The 14268-nt window shown below is 43.5% G+C and overlaps 1 protein-coding gene across 1 annotated transcript in view; it reads left to right on the forward strand.

The window, feature by feature from the left end:
* Nucleotides 1-14268, forward strand: part of HEPHL1 (hephaestin like 1) — a 112494-nt gene that overhangs the window by 22394 nt on the left and 75832 nt on the right. The window contains exons 2-3 of the mRNA XM_056561481.1: nucleotides 6754-6998; nucleotides 13026-13238. Of these exons, the coding sequence (XP_056417456.1) occupies nucleotides 6754-6998; nucleotides 13026-13238 (458 nt within the window). The remainder of the gene's footprint in view (nucleotides 1-6753; nucleotides 6999-13025; nucleotides 13239-14268) is intronic.

The raw sequence follows: 14268 nt of genomic DNA on the forward strand, positions 1-14268 counted from the left end.
GCGCTGTGCGGGGGACATATATAACATGCGCTGTGTGGGGGACATATATAACATGCGCTGTGCGGGGGGCATATATAACATGCGCTGTGCGGGGGACATATATAACATGCGCTGTGCGGGGGACATATATAACATGCGCTGTGTGGGGGACATATATAACATGCGCTGTGCGGGGGACATATATAACGTGCGCTGTGTGGCGGACATATATAACATGCGCTGTGCGGGGGACATATATAACGTGCACTGTGCGGGTTACATATATAACATGCGCTGTGCGGGGGACATATATAACATGTGCTGTGCGGGGGACATATATAACATGCGCTGTGTGGGGGACATATGTAACATGCGCTGTGCGGGGGACATATATAACATGCGCTGTGCGGGGGGACATATATAACATGCGCTGTGCGGGGGACATATATAACGTGCGCTGTGCGGGGGACATATAAAAAATTTACTATGCGACACAATTTCCAACCCGTGGGACACAATTTTTTTCCCATGCGACACATTAGTAAATCAGGGAGAAAAATACAAGGAGTAAATGAAGAAAGACTCAGAGATAAACCCGACACTCTTAGTAAATGAGGGCCAATATTTTAGTTTAGTCCATATTAGTTGTTTAAGTTTACGGAGTTGATCTATAACCGGCCCTGTCCATATGTTTTAATATCGCACATGGAAAGGCATTACTGGGAATCTGGGATATTACAACCCTTTTTAATGCCTTATGATAACCGGGTCCGTTGGCTTGAAACCTTTGCTCGCTGACTGGGACCATTTCATATCTGAATGGTTTGGATGATATTGCTGGGAAATTTTCAGTGGAAATTTTTCAATGCATTTAGCATCCGTGATGTCAGCTCCACAGAAGCATATCACAATTACCTGTACTTTCATAGTTATTGACAGGCCATTGGGTCATTTTGTGCTCATAAATGTCATTGATCTCTATAGAGCATGGGTAATACATACATGGAATGGGAGTATGTGTAGTAAAAGAGTGGCAGAAAAGTATATACGTGTATATTATCCTGCATCATAGAGCTGTAGAGGTTTCCCATAATAGGATTCTGCTTGGCTCTCCTCACAGGGTGGGGTAAGTGGTGTACGGATTCCTGGAAAATTCTATGAGATGTTCTATGAATCTATACGTTGCGCAACAGGCTTTCTGATGAATGCAGAACAGAAACAAAGGGTTACAACTGAAGGCATCTGCCACTTCCTTTTAGCAATTGGTGCGTTCTTAGCACCCGAACCCACCCACCAAAACTTCTGATGTTAATGCCTTTACCATCCCAAACCACTTCATGATAATAAACATATACTTTATATTATTATAAGTACTAACCACTAAGTCACCTTAGACTTCCAGGGACATTAACCCATAACAACACTAGGCTGTCATGTATAATGTATACCATTATTAACCCCTTTGTGGAATATGGTACAGGCCAGGAGCTTATTGCGGGGTGCCATTGGGTTGTCATGATAGGCCGGGCCTAGTAAAGGCCTCTAGGCCTGCCATGATTTTCACTCTATAATAGGGGTACTTAAGCTTCACTTAAAGGGGTACTCCGCTGCTCAGCGTTTGAAACAAACTGTTCCGAACGCTGTAGTTTGTGCTGGGAGCTCTTGAAGTCGTAGCCCCGCCCCCTCATGACATCACACCCCACCCCCTCAATGCTAGTCTATGGGAGGGGGCGTGACAGCTGTCACGCCCCCTCCCATAGACTTGCGTTGAGGGGGCGGGGTGTGACTTCATGAGGGGGCTATGACATCACGAGCTCCCGGCTCCAGCGTTCGGAACAGTTTGTTCCAAACGCTGAGCAGTGGAGTACCCCTTTAAATGACAGTACATAGCCATACAATCGCATTGCAAACCCCCTATAATAGTAAAATGTTTAAAAAAAATATTAAAATCCACCATATAAAAAATTCTACTCACCCACTTTTTTTCATTTTCAACCAAACAATCTAAACTACAAAATAAAATGCACATAATCTGTATCGCCGCCTGCGGAAATGTCCTGACTAATAAAACAATGTTATTTGTCCTGCAGGGTTAATGTTGTTAGAGATAATTTTATTTTTACTTATTCCAAAAAACATAGACTAACAAGCAATCAAAAAGTCATCTAACCCAAAGTGCTATAGATAAATACTACAGTTCACCCTGCATCACCCAGCTCCATAGACAGAAAAAAGTCAAACTTACAGGGGTCAGAGTAGGAAATGCAAAACAATTATTATTTTTTTATTGGAAAAAAATAAGAAAGATGTAGTAAAGCATCACAAAAACTGGATGAATTTGGTGTAACTGTGATCATGAAGTTAACAAGTCAATTTTAACAAGGTAACACCGTAAAATGAACTTCCCCAAAAATGGCAGGACTGCATTTTTTACTGTTTTACCCAGAAATATATATATACACCGAGGACAAGCAGTGCTCTGTAGACCGAGGACAAGCAGGGCTCTGTACACCGAGGACAAGCAGGGCTCTGTACACCGAGGACAGGCAGGGTTCTGTACACCGAGGGCAAACAGGGCTCTGTACACCCAGGACAAGCGGGGCTCTGTACACTGAGGACAAGCAGGGCTCTGCGCACTGAGGACAAGCAGGGCTCTGCGCACTGAGGACATGCAGGGTTCTGCACACTGAGGAAAAGCAGGGTTCTGTACACCGAGGGCAAGCAGGGCTCTGTACGCCGAGGGCAAGCAGGGCTCTGTACACTGAGGACAAGCAGGGGTCTGTGCACTGAGGACAAGCAGGGCTCTGTACACCGAGGACAAGCGGGGCTCTGTACACCGAGGACAAGCGGGGCTCTGTACACCGAGGACAAGCGGGGCTCTGTACATCGAGGACAAGCGGGGCTCTGTACACCCAGGACAAGCAGGGCTCTGTAGACCGAGGACTAGCAGGGCTCTGTACACCGAGGACAAGCAGGGCTCTGCGCACTGAGGACAAGCAGGGTTCTGCACACCGAGGGCAAGCAGGGTCTGTACACTGAGGACAAGCAGGGGTCTGTACACCGAGGACAAGCGGGGCTCTGTACACCGAGGACAAGCAGGGCTCTGTGCACTGAGGATAAGTAGGACTGTGAGCTCTATGACAGGCTTCCAGCTCACAGAGCAGGATGATTGACAAGCCAGGAGCCTGCACAGAGCCCTGCTTGTCCCACCCTCACTTCCTGTATTTGGTCTACTTACAGAGACACACAGTTCAACTATAGGCTAACATCATTTGTTTACTCAAAAATATACACATTTTTTAACCAATGTATATTACAAATATACATATAATGGTATTATCTACATTATAGAAAGAGTTTAATTAGCTTTAATTAGTTAATAGCTTTCAGAATGCAAGGATAATCATAATAATAAATTTAAAAAATAGCTGTGTTTACAAAGGGTTAAAAGAAATAAAATCAACTTTTGCTTCTCAATCACTATGTTCTATCCCCACTAGATTGGGGCTTCAAGCTCTACACTAGTCTTACCGTATACAGCTCATTTCCTGGAACAGTTTAATGAATGAGAAAAGGAAAGAGAAAACCTGGAACTCATTGCAAAAATCTAAATAGAAATTATCTGTAATGATGGGACAGAAGCTGCAATAAATGATAAGAAATTGCAGAGGAAAAAGATTATGGAGAGATATAGATGTGGGCTGCCTGGATCTGTCTATTCTGCAGGAAACTCTAAGAAGTATATATACTTCTGCAACCATATATCTATATATATAAAACTCAACGTGTGTATGTGTGTATGTATGTATGTATGTGTGTATGTATGTATGTGTATATGTGTGTGTATGTATGTATGTATATATGTATGTATGTGTGTATGTGTGTATGTGTGTATGTATGTATGTATGTATGTATGTGTGTATGTATATATGTGTGTATGTATGTGTGTATGTATGTATGTATGTGTGCATGTGCGTATGTGTGTGTGTATGTATGTATGTGTGTATGTATATATGTGTGTCTGTATGTGTGTATGTATGTATGTGTGTATGTATGTATGTATGTGTGTGTGTATGTATGTATGTGTGTATGTGTGCATGTGCGTATGTGTGTGTGTATGTATGTATGTGTGTATGTATATATGTGTGTATGTATGTGTGTATGTATGTATGTGTGTATGTATGTATGTATGTGTGTGTGTATATGTGTGTGTATGTATATATGTATGTATGTATGTGTGTATGTATGTATGTGTGTATGTATGTGTGTGTGTGTATGTATGTATGTATGTGTGTATGTTTGTATGTATGTATGTGTGTGTGTATGTATGTATGTGTGTATGTATGTATGTGTGTATGTATGTGTGTATGTATGTGTGTGTGTATGTGTGTATGTATGTATGTGTGTATGTTCCAGCATCACGTCCAAACGGCTAAAGATATTAACATGAAACTTGATCACATGTTACTTATATGTCAACAACAAACATGGGATAGGTGATTTGTGATTTAACCCTTACTCACCCCCATTTGCCAGGGGCGGGGTTTATGTTTAAAGTCCCATACAAGTCAATGGGAAATATATGTTACTGCATAACTTCCAAACGGCTTGAGATATTTCGATAATACTTGGTCACATGTTACTTATATGTCCACTTAAAATATAGGATAGTTAACTTAACCCTTAACTACCCCCATTTGTGAGGGTCGGGGTTTTTGTTTAAAGTCCCATGCAAATCAATGGGAAATGTATGTTCCCACATAACTTCCGTACGGCTGGAGATATTTCAATAACTGGTACACATATTACTGGTCGGGATAGGAGGTCGACATAGGAGGACGGGATAGGAGGTCTGGATAGGAGGTCGACATAGGAGGTCGACATAGGAGGTCGACATAGGAGGTCGGGATAGGAGGTCGGGATAGGAGGTCGAGGTAGGAGGACGCGATAGGAGGACGGTATAGGAGGACGGTATAGGAGGACGGTATAGGAGGACGGGATAGGAGGTCGAGATAGGAGGACGGGATAGGAGGTGGAGATAGGAGGTCGAGATAGGAGGACGGGATAGGAGGTCGGGATAGGAGGTTGGGATAGGAGGTCGGATAGGAGGATGGAATAGGACGACGGGATAGAAGGACTGGATAGGAGGACAGGATAGGAGGACGGGATAGGAGGACGGGAAAGGAGGACAGTAAAGGAGGACGTGAAAGGAGGACGTGAAAGGAGGACGGGAAAGGAGGATGGGAAAGGAGGACGGGCTATGAGGATGGGACAAGAGGTGGGGATAGGAGGACGGGATATGAGGACGGGCTATGAGGATGGGATAAGAGGTCGGGATATGAGGACAAGATGTGAGGATGGCATATGAGGTCGAGACAGGATGACGGGATAGGAGGTCGGGATAGGAGGTCGGGATATGACAGCAATATGAAGGACAGGATGTGAAGTCAAAAGCTTCCTCCTTTGTTTATTTTCCTCCCCAACAAGGATTAGGAAGGAAAAACCGGGCAACGCCGGGTACTCAGCAAGTCTAAAATAAAATCAAGATTATAAATCATTGTGTTAAAAAATATCATGCTGTTTTAGGCAGCTCTTGTGCAGATTTATGTGTCTCCATGGTTACAGACTACAAACACCTTGTAGTCTGATTCATTAGTTATACTTTATTCTGTCGTCTCCTTCTTGCTACTGCTGAATATGAGACTAAGGAAAGGGGATAACACATGACTGCTGGATTATTTCCTGCTCGCCTAGCCATGTTATGCAATTTTTAACCAATTTTTCGGTGATCTGTAAAGTAAATAAAGAGGTTGTCTGGTTTACAAAAACAGCTCAGTTACAGTTATATAAAACACCTTTTAGGGAATTCTGTGTTAAAGGTAACATGTCATCAGACAAGTTTCTATGTTTTATGTTGTTGTTGTTTTTTGTTATATTCCATGTTATCATTAAAGCGGAGATATCCTGTTCTGTACAGATCACTTCCTAACAGTGTCCTCATTATCATCACAGACAGTATTGCAGTGCAAGGTGACATATATATATATATATATATATATATATATATATATATATACACATATATATATTTATATATTAGAGGTACACACAATAGCTGCTGCTTACAGATCAGCATGTCCCTCCTTTTGAATGACCTCTGAAAAGGTCCCAGAGAATGCCCAGCAATGTTTACAATTCATGTGAATGGGACAGCTCCTGTCTATTGTTTTCTATGTCCATGGTTCCTGCTGTCAAGCCTATTAAATGGTGTTAAAAACTGCTCAAACAAGATGGCAGCCCCCATAATAATGTGCAAAAAGTTATCAATAAAAAATTTACAATCAGAAAATAGAAAAAGATTAACACTAGTAGTTGGGTGAAAAGTAGACCTCAGATACGTCATGTATGAAGTAAAGAGCTCAGTTATTCTCGTAGACCGGCTATTAGTCTACGAGCCCTTTCTTCTTCACATTCTTCAGATTGTCTTTTTGCACATTTTTTAACTATTTGTTCGCGGTATTGCTTATCCATTGGAGGCATTGTTCCCCTCTGTAACTGGCCAATAACTTCCTGACATTGTCTGTATTATAATCACAACACAATTAATTTAATAAAGTATTATTAAATAAATTATTTCGATCAAGTCAGTAGTTTTAATGTTATTCTTTACAGCTATTTATATTGTGCATACTATTATTTTGTACCTTAATCTCAATAATTCATAATTTTAGAGTTAATTTATGATGTTTACTGTATCATTTCTTATTTTACCAGACATTCGTCAATATTTCTGGAAACCGGCAAAGACAGAATCGGACGAGTTTATAAGAAGGCTATATACAAACAGTTTACTGATGACCGGTACATAGAGGAGGTCACCAAACCTGCCTGGCTGGGATTCCTTGGCCCTATTATCAAGGCAGAAGTTGAAGACACCATCCTCGTACACCTGAAGAATTTTGCTTCCCGACCATATACACTTCATCCACATGGGGTCTTCTATGAAAAGGATTCAGAAGGTAAATGTGTTTGTCATCAATTGTCACAGTAGTGGAGTACCAGTACAATGGTTGGACAATATCTGGACCATATACAGGAACATCCTATTGTATGTATTTTCTAAAATGTATCCAAATAAAAAAAATCCATGTGTCCTTCATCAGTCTGTACTCAATTCCCCATAATGAGAACATAAAAACAGAAAACTTTTTAAAAGGAAAAACTAAAATGTTTCATGAACATAAGTATTCAGACCCTTTACTATGAAATTGAAATTTAGCTCAGGGGGCCTCCCATTTCTCTCCATAATCTTCTCACAGCTGACAATACATCAGAGCAAAAAACAAGCCATGAGGTGGACAAAAGTGCCTGTAGAGCTCAGAGACAGGATTGTGTGGAGGCACAGATATGGAAAAGGGGACAAAACCATTTCTGCTGCACTGGAAGTTCACAAGAGCACAGAGGCCACGATAATTCTAAAATGGAAGAAGTTTGGAACAGACTCCACCAAACTAAGTTATCGGGGGAAAAGGACTTTGTTAAGAGAGATGACCAAAACCATCCCTACAGTGAAGTACGATGGGGGCAACATCATGTCACCTGCCCAATACCATCCCTACAGTGATCATGGTGGGGGTAGCATGATGTCTGGAGGAAACCAGGCACTGCCCATCACCTGCCCAATACCATCCCTACAGTGATCATGGTGGGGGCAACATCATATCTGGAGGAAACCAGGCACTGCCCATCACCTGCCCAATACCATCCCTACAGTGATCATGGTGGGGGCAGCATCATGTCTGGAGGAAACCAGGCACTGCCCATCACCTGCCCAATACCATCCCTACAGTGATCATGGTGGGGGTAGCATGATGTCTGGAGGAAACCAGGCACTGCCTATCACCTGCCCAATACCATCCCTACAGTGATCACAATGGGGGCAGCATCATGTCTAGAGGAAACCTAATGGTCACTCCGGCTAAGCTCCAAAAATTCTGTGTGGAGATGGGAGAAACTTTCAGAAGGACAACCATTACTGCAACGTTCCATAAATCTGGGCTTTATGGCAGAGAGACCAGAAATATGCCTTTCCTTAGTAAAAGACACATCAAAGCCTTCTGGAGTTTGCAAAAAAAAAAAAAAAAAAAAGGACTCTCAGACTGTGAGGAGCTATATCCTCTGGTCTGATGAAACCAAGATTTAAGTTGTTGGTCTCAATTCTAAGCCTTTTTATGTCATGAGGAAACAATCTCCTGCTTAATACCATCCCTACAGTGATCATGGTGGGGGTAGCATGATGTGTGGAGGAAACCAGGCACTGCCCATCACCTGCCCAATACCATCCCTACAGTGAAGTACGATGGGGGCAGCATCATGTCTAGAGGAAACCAGACACTGCCCATCACCTGCCCAATACCATCCCTACAGTGATTATGGTGGTGGCAGCATCATGTCTGGAGGAAACCAGGCACTGCCTATCACCTGCCCAATACCATCGCTACAGTGATCATGGTGGGTGCAGCATCATGTCTGATGGAAGCCAGGCACTGCCCATCACCTGCCCAATACCATCCCTACAGTGATCATGATGGGGGCAGCATCATGTCTGGAGGAAACCAGGCACTGCCCATCACCTGCCCAATACCATCCCTACAGTGATTATGGTGGGAGCAGCATCATGTCTGGAGGAAACCAGGCACTGCCCATCACCTTCCCAATATCATCCCTACAGTGATTATGGTGGTGGCAGCATCATGTCTGGAGGAAACGAGGCACTGCCTATCACCTGCCCAATACCATCGCTACAGTGATCATGGTGGGTGCAGCATCATGTCTGGAGGAAACCAGGAACTGCTCATCACCTGCCCAATACCATCCCTACAGTGAAGTACGATGGGGGCAACATCATGTCTGGAGGAAACGAGGCACTGCCCATCACCTGCCCAATACCATCCCTACAGTGATCATGGTGGGTGCAGCATCATGTCTGGAGGAAACCAGGAACTGCCCATCACCTGCCCAATACCATCCCTACAGTGAAGTACGATGGGGGCAACATCATGTCTGGAGGAAACGAGGCACTGCCCATCACCTGCCCAATACCATCCCTACAGTGATCATGGTGGGGGCAGCATCATGTCTGGAGGAAACCAGGCACTGCCCATCACCTGCCCAATACCATCCCTACAGTGATCATGGTGGGGGCAGCATCATGTCTGATGGAAGCCAGGCACTGCCCATCACCTGCCCAATACCATCCCTACAGTGATCATGATGGGGGCAGCATCATGTCTGGAGGAAACCAGGCACTGCCCATCACCTGCCCAATACCATCCCTACAGTGAAGTACGGTGGGGCAGCATCATGTCCGGAGGAAACCAGGCACTGCCCATCACCTGCCCAATACCATCCCTACAGTGAAGTACTATGGGGGCAGCATCATGTCTGGAGGAAACCAGGCACTGCCCATTACCTGCCCAATACCATCCCTACAGTGAAGCATGGTGGGGGCATCATGTCTGGAGGAAACCAGGCACTGCCCATCATCTGCCCCAATACCATCCCTACAGTGATCATGGTGGGGGCAGCATCATGTCTGGAGGAAACCAGGCACTGCCCATCACCTGCCCAATACCATCCCTACAGTGATCATGGTGGGGGCAGCATCATGCTGTGCTGGAATTTCTTAGCTACTAGGACAGGAAGACTGGTCAGGGTTGAGGGAAAGCAGAGCAAAGTACAGAAATATTCCTAATGAAAACCTAACCAAGTGTGCTCTGGACCTTAGACTGGGCCAAAGGTTCACCTTACAATAAGACAATGACCCTAAGCACACAGACAAGACAACACAGGAGTGACAGGGGACAACTCTGTTAATGTCTTTGAGTGGCCCAGCCAGAGCCCTGACTTGAACCTAACTAAACATCTCTGGAGAGACCTGAAAATGACTTCCACTGACAGTCCCCATCCAACCTGACAGAGCTTGAGATGATCTGCTGAAAAGAATGGCAGGAAATCCCCAAATCAAAGTGTGTAAAGACTGGAGGCTGCATAGGGTCTGAATACTTATGCTTATTTTTCTTTTCCAATAAATTAGATTTTTAAGATTCTGTTTTTACGTTGTCATTATGGGGTATTGAGTGCAGAATGACGGGGAAACTTATTTTTTTTTTTTAATTATTGTAGCACAAGGCCGCGACATAACAAAATGTGAAAAAAGTGTCTAAAGACTTGCATTATTTTTAGCTATGGCTACAGAGTTAGAGCAACTGGATCATTGATTGTTCATCTAAAAGAGAAATATTTGATGGTGTGGTGGCCCAGTATGGGAGGTGTTACCCCGTACCCTTGCTGCCCTGTCAGGCAGCCTCCAGCAGTGTCCCCTGCCCATCCCCCCCCCCCCGCATCTGTTTATTGTAATTGTAGATAATCCCTATGTTCTATATGTAAGAGTGTTATATCTTTAAAGGGGTTAACCACCATAAGGCGATTTTAGTAATGGTCATGCTTAGGAAGGATCTGTGTTTGTCTTGGGGCTAAATGGCTATGTTATGTGATTACCATAACACTGTGGCTAACTTTTTGTGAACTGGTATTTCCTGTTTCCGTTTTCTTTTTTTGACTACAAATCCCATAATTCCATTTTCCTCCCTCCCACACATCAGGCACCCCACCCATTGAAACATAAATGAGCTGCATCCTTTCAAAAGACCTGTGGTTCTCAATCAGGGTGCCTACAGCTGTTGCATTAGTTGCAGATTGATCTCTCTCCCACCAAGTGATCGCTCCACCCATTGAAGCAGACAGGCTCCCTGTCATCAGCTGACTAGTGATGTCAGGTCTCGGCCGCATTGCAACCTGGGAAAAATCTGAGACAACAGTCATTTTGTATGCTGTTTAAAATAAATATTGGGGTGAAAATCACATAAGAATTGTGAGAAAACCATCACACACAGGTACAGACACTATATTATGATCTACACTAACTTTACAGCCCCTGTAACATAGTCAATAAAAAAAAATCCTGGAATACCCCTTTAAGACTGTTTTCCAGGTGATTTGTCATGTGATTGTTATCCTGGAGGTGTCAGTGACCTAGGGATGACCAATGGGACCCCACCAGAGCCTCCCCCATATAAGCCCTGGGTGGAGTCTCTGCTCTCTCTTAGTCTTTGCTGAGGTCCAGTCAAGTCGAGCCTAAGTGTGTGTCCAGATTCATAGGAGGCCTCAAGTCCAGTCTGCAGCCACAAGCTACAAACCTGCAAGTAACCACAGTCACAGTCCTGTCAGTCACAAGTCAGTCAAGTCAAAGTCATCTGTCTAGTCAACGTGGCCTGCACTAAATTGTCCACCTCTACTACAAGTCCCATTAAGCTCTTAAGGTCTCTGAAGTCCCTGGTCAACTACATGGGCCTGGCTTAACTGTATAGACTATTCTACCTGTCTAACCTCAATAAAGCTACTGTTGTCCGTAACTTGGCGTCGGAGTCATTATTGACCAAGTGCCTAACCCAGGATCCAGCGGGATACCTTTGGGTGGTATTGAGGATAAACCACGCCCTGGTGTCACGAATACAAGGGTTTAACCCATCTGCCCCTAGGGTAATTCCATCTGCCCTTTGCATCACACCCCATGCCACAATGGCTTATACTGGAGATGGATCTTTGATGGTCCATGTTGGAGAGGGATCTTAGATAGTCGATATTGGAGATGCATTATAGATGGTCTAGTGTGGGTCTCTGTAGAACGGTGCTATGCATGAACTGTTCTTTACCTCAAGAAAGCAATTTAGTTTGAATTTACTTGTGAGAAAGATTATATGACATCATGTTCTATCGCGTTTTGTGCTTTTAACCCTTAAATTATCTTACCTAGTAAATTCTTTAGTTTTTAAGAGTACAGATTAACTATGCTGGTCATAGCTATATAGTAACAGCTGTAAAAAAAATTGAACCAAAATGGATGACTTTCCCTTTGATGGTCCGTGTTGGAGATGGATTATAGATGGTCTATATTAGGAATGCTACCTTGATTACCCATATTAGATATAGATCTTTGATGGTTTATAATGGAGGTATATCATTGATGGTACATGTTGGAGATGGATCACTGATGGTTTATATTGAAGATGGATAAGTGATGGTCCATACTGTAGATGGATCTTTGATAGTCCATGTTGGAGATAGAATCGGAGAGCCATGGAGTATGCACATGCCCCATGATGACATGGCTGTCCTGGCCATCGTCCAAATGTAGGTGATATATTTGGTGTCTATATTCTGTTAATAAAGCAGAGGGTTCTTTACAATGTACTGATGGCTTGGGTAAAAGCTATGAGGATTCTGGTTTAGGGCGAAAATGTTTTCCCTATGGCTGATCCTTAAAGGGGTATTCCGGGCAAAAACATTTTATCCCCTATCCAAAGAATAGGGGATAAGATGTCTGATACCGGGTGGGAGGGGCCCGACGCTGGGGGCTGTGTCTCCAGTTTCGGAAACCTCCGGGTTACCGGGACTGGGGACGTGAAGTTACGCCACGCCCCCCTCCATTCATGTCTATGGGAGGGGGCGTGACGGCCGTCACGCCCCCTCCCAGAGACATGAATGGAGGGGGCGTGACGTCATGTCCCCAGTCCCGGAAACCCGGAGGTTTCCAAAACTGGAGACACAGGCCCCACATAGAATGCGGGTGCTGCAGGGAGATCGCTGGGGGTCCCAGTGGCGGGCCCCTCGCGATCAGACATCTTATCCCCAATCCTTTGGATAGAGGATAAAATGTTTTTGCCCAGAATACCCCTTTGATATACCAGCATGTTTTTCCAAAGATAATCCCTTGCTTTAAAGAAAACTTCTGCTGAAATGAATGGTTAAATGTTGATCTAGTCTAAAGAAAATTTCCTTGTTTTGGGTTGAAAGGGAAGACCTAGCTTCCTTTGGGTGATCATCGTATCATTTCTTAGACATTTTTAAATTTTTTGAGCAAAATTATGTATACATCCCAAAAAAAAAAAAACAGGAATAATTTTCTTACATGCTTTATGTTGTAGGAGCTTTATATCCAGATGGAACCAGCAAATCTGACAAACGTGATGATGCCGTCCCTCCTGGCGGACGTCACACCTACACCTGGATTGTAAAACAGGAATATGCACCGACCCCTGAAGACCCCAACTGTCTTACCTGGATCTATCACGCCCATATTGATGCCCCTAGAGATATAGCTAGTGGATTGATAGGGGCCCTGCTGACTTGTAAGAAAGGTAAATACTATAGATCCCAGGTATGGTGGGAAATGTTATGCATAGCAGAAGTGCTTCACATGTTTTATATAACCAACAGAGAAAATGGCAGTCAATGAGTGACATAGAAATAAACTATTCTAGGTAGGAATTGAAGTTATGTTTCTACTTGACCCTCTCTGTTTTAAAGGGGTACTCCGTTAGAAAACAAATATTTTCAAATCCACTGGTGCCAGAAAGTTATGCAGGTTTGTAAATGACGTCTATATTAAAATTTTAATCCTTACAGTACTTATCAGCTACTGTATACTACACAGGAAGTTGTATAGTCCTTTCCAGTCTAACCAGAGTGCTGTCAGGAACTGTCCAAACCTCTTCTGCTCTGAACAGTTCCTCACATGGACAGAGGTGGCAGCAGAGAGCACTATGGTCAGATTAGAAAGAACTACACAACTTCCTCTGGAGCATACAGCATCTAATATGTACTGGAAGGATTAAGATTTTTAAATAAAATTAATTTACAAATCTGTTTAACTTTCTTGCACAAGTTGATTTGAAAACATTTTTTCCCTCCAGAGTACCCCTTTAAGCTAGTGCTCGGTAGAGCCATGCCAGTAGGCAGTAATACCTGGGCACAATTAAAGCCTGTGGCCGATGCAATATAGTAAAATCTAAAATAAAGAGAGGGCCAAATGGGGTGTTGCCTTATGGCTATATCTACCTTGGAGCCTCCCCCTTCTAGCTCTCTACAGTAAGCTTGAAAAGGTTTACAGTTGCCTTTGAATGCAGAGGTCCACAACCCAGTCCTTAAATGGGCACTCTTATTAAAAAAAATTGCTATTGCACTCCTTATGATAAATAAAAAATCTTTCTAATGTACTTTGTTTAAAAAAAAATTAGTTTTCTATGCTTTATTTGTGTTTAAAAAAGCTGCTACTAGGTGTCTCCCTACTTGTCCAGAGCACATTTCCTTCCATCTTTTGCACATACTTTGGACTCCTGCTGGCCTGGCAGAAGTCCAAACACAAGAAATGCAGTCTGGGGTTCTGAG

This window comes from Hyla sarda, chromosome 2, assembly GCF_029499605.1.
Source record: "Hyla sarda isolate aHylSar1 chromosome 2, aHylSar1.hap1, whole genome shotgun sequence".
Classification (NCBI taxonomy): Eukaryota; Metazoa; Chordata; class Amphibia; order Anura; family Hylidae; genus Hyla; species Hyla sarda.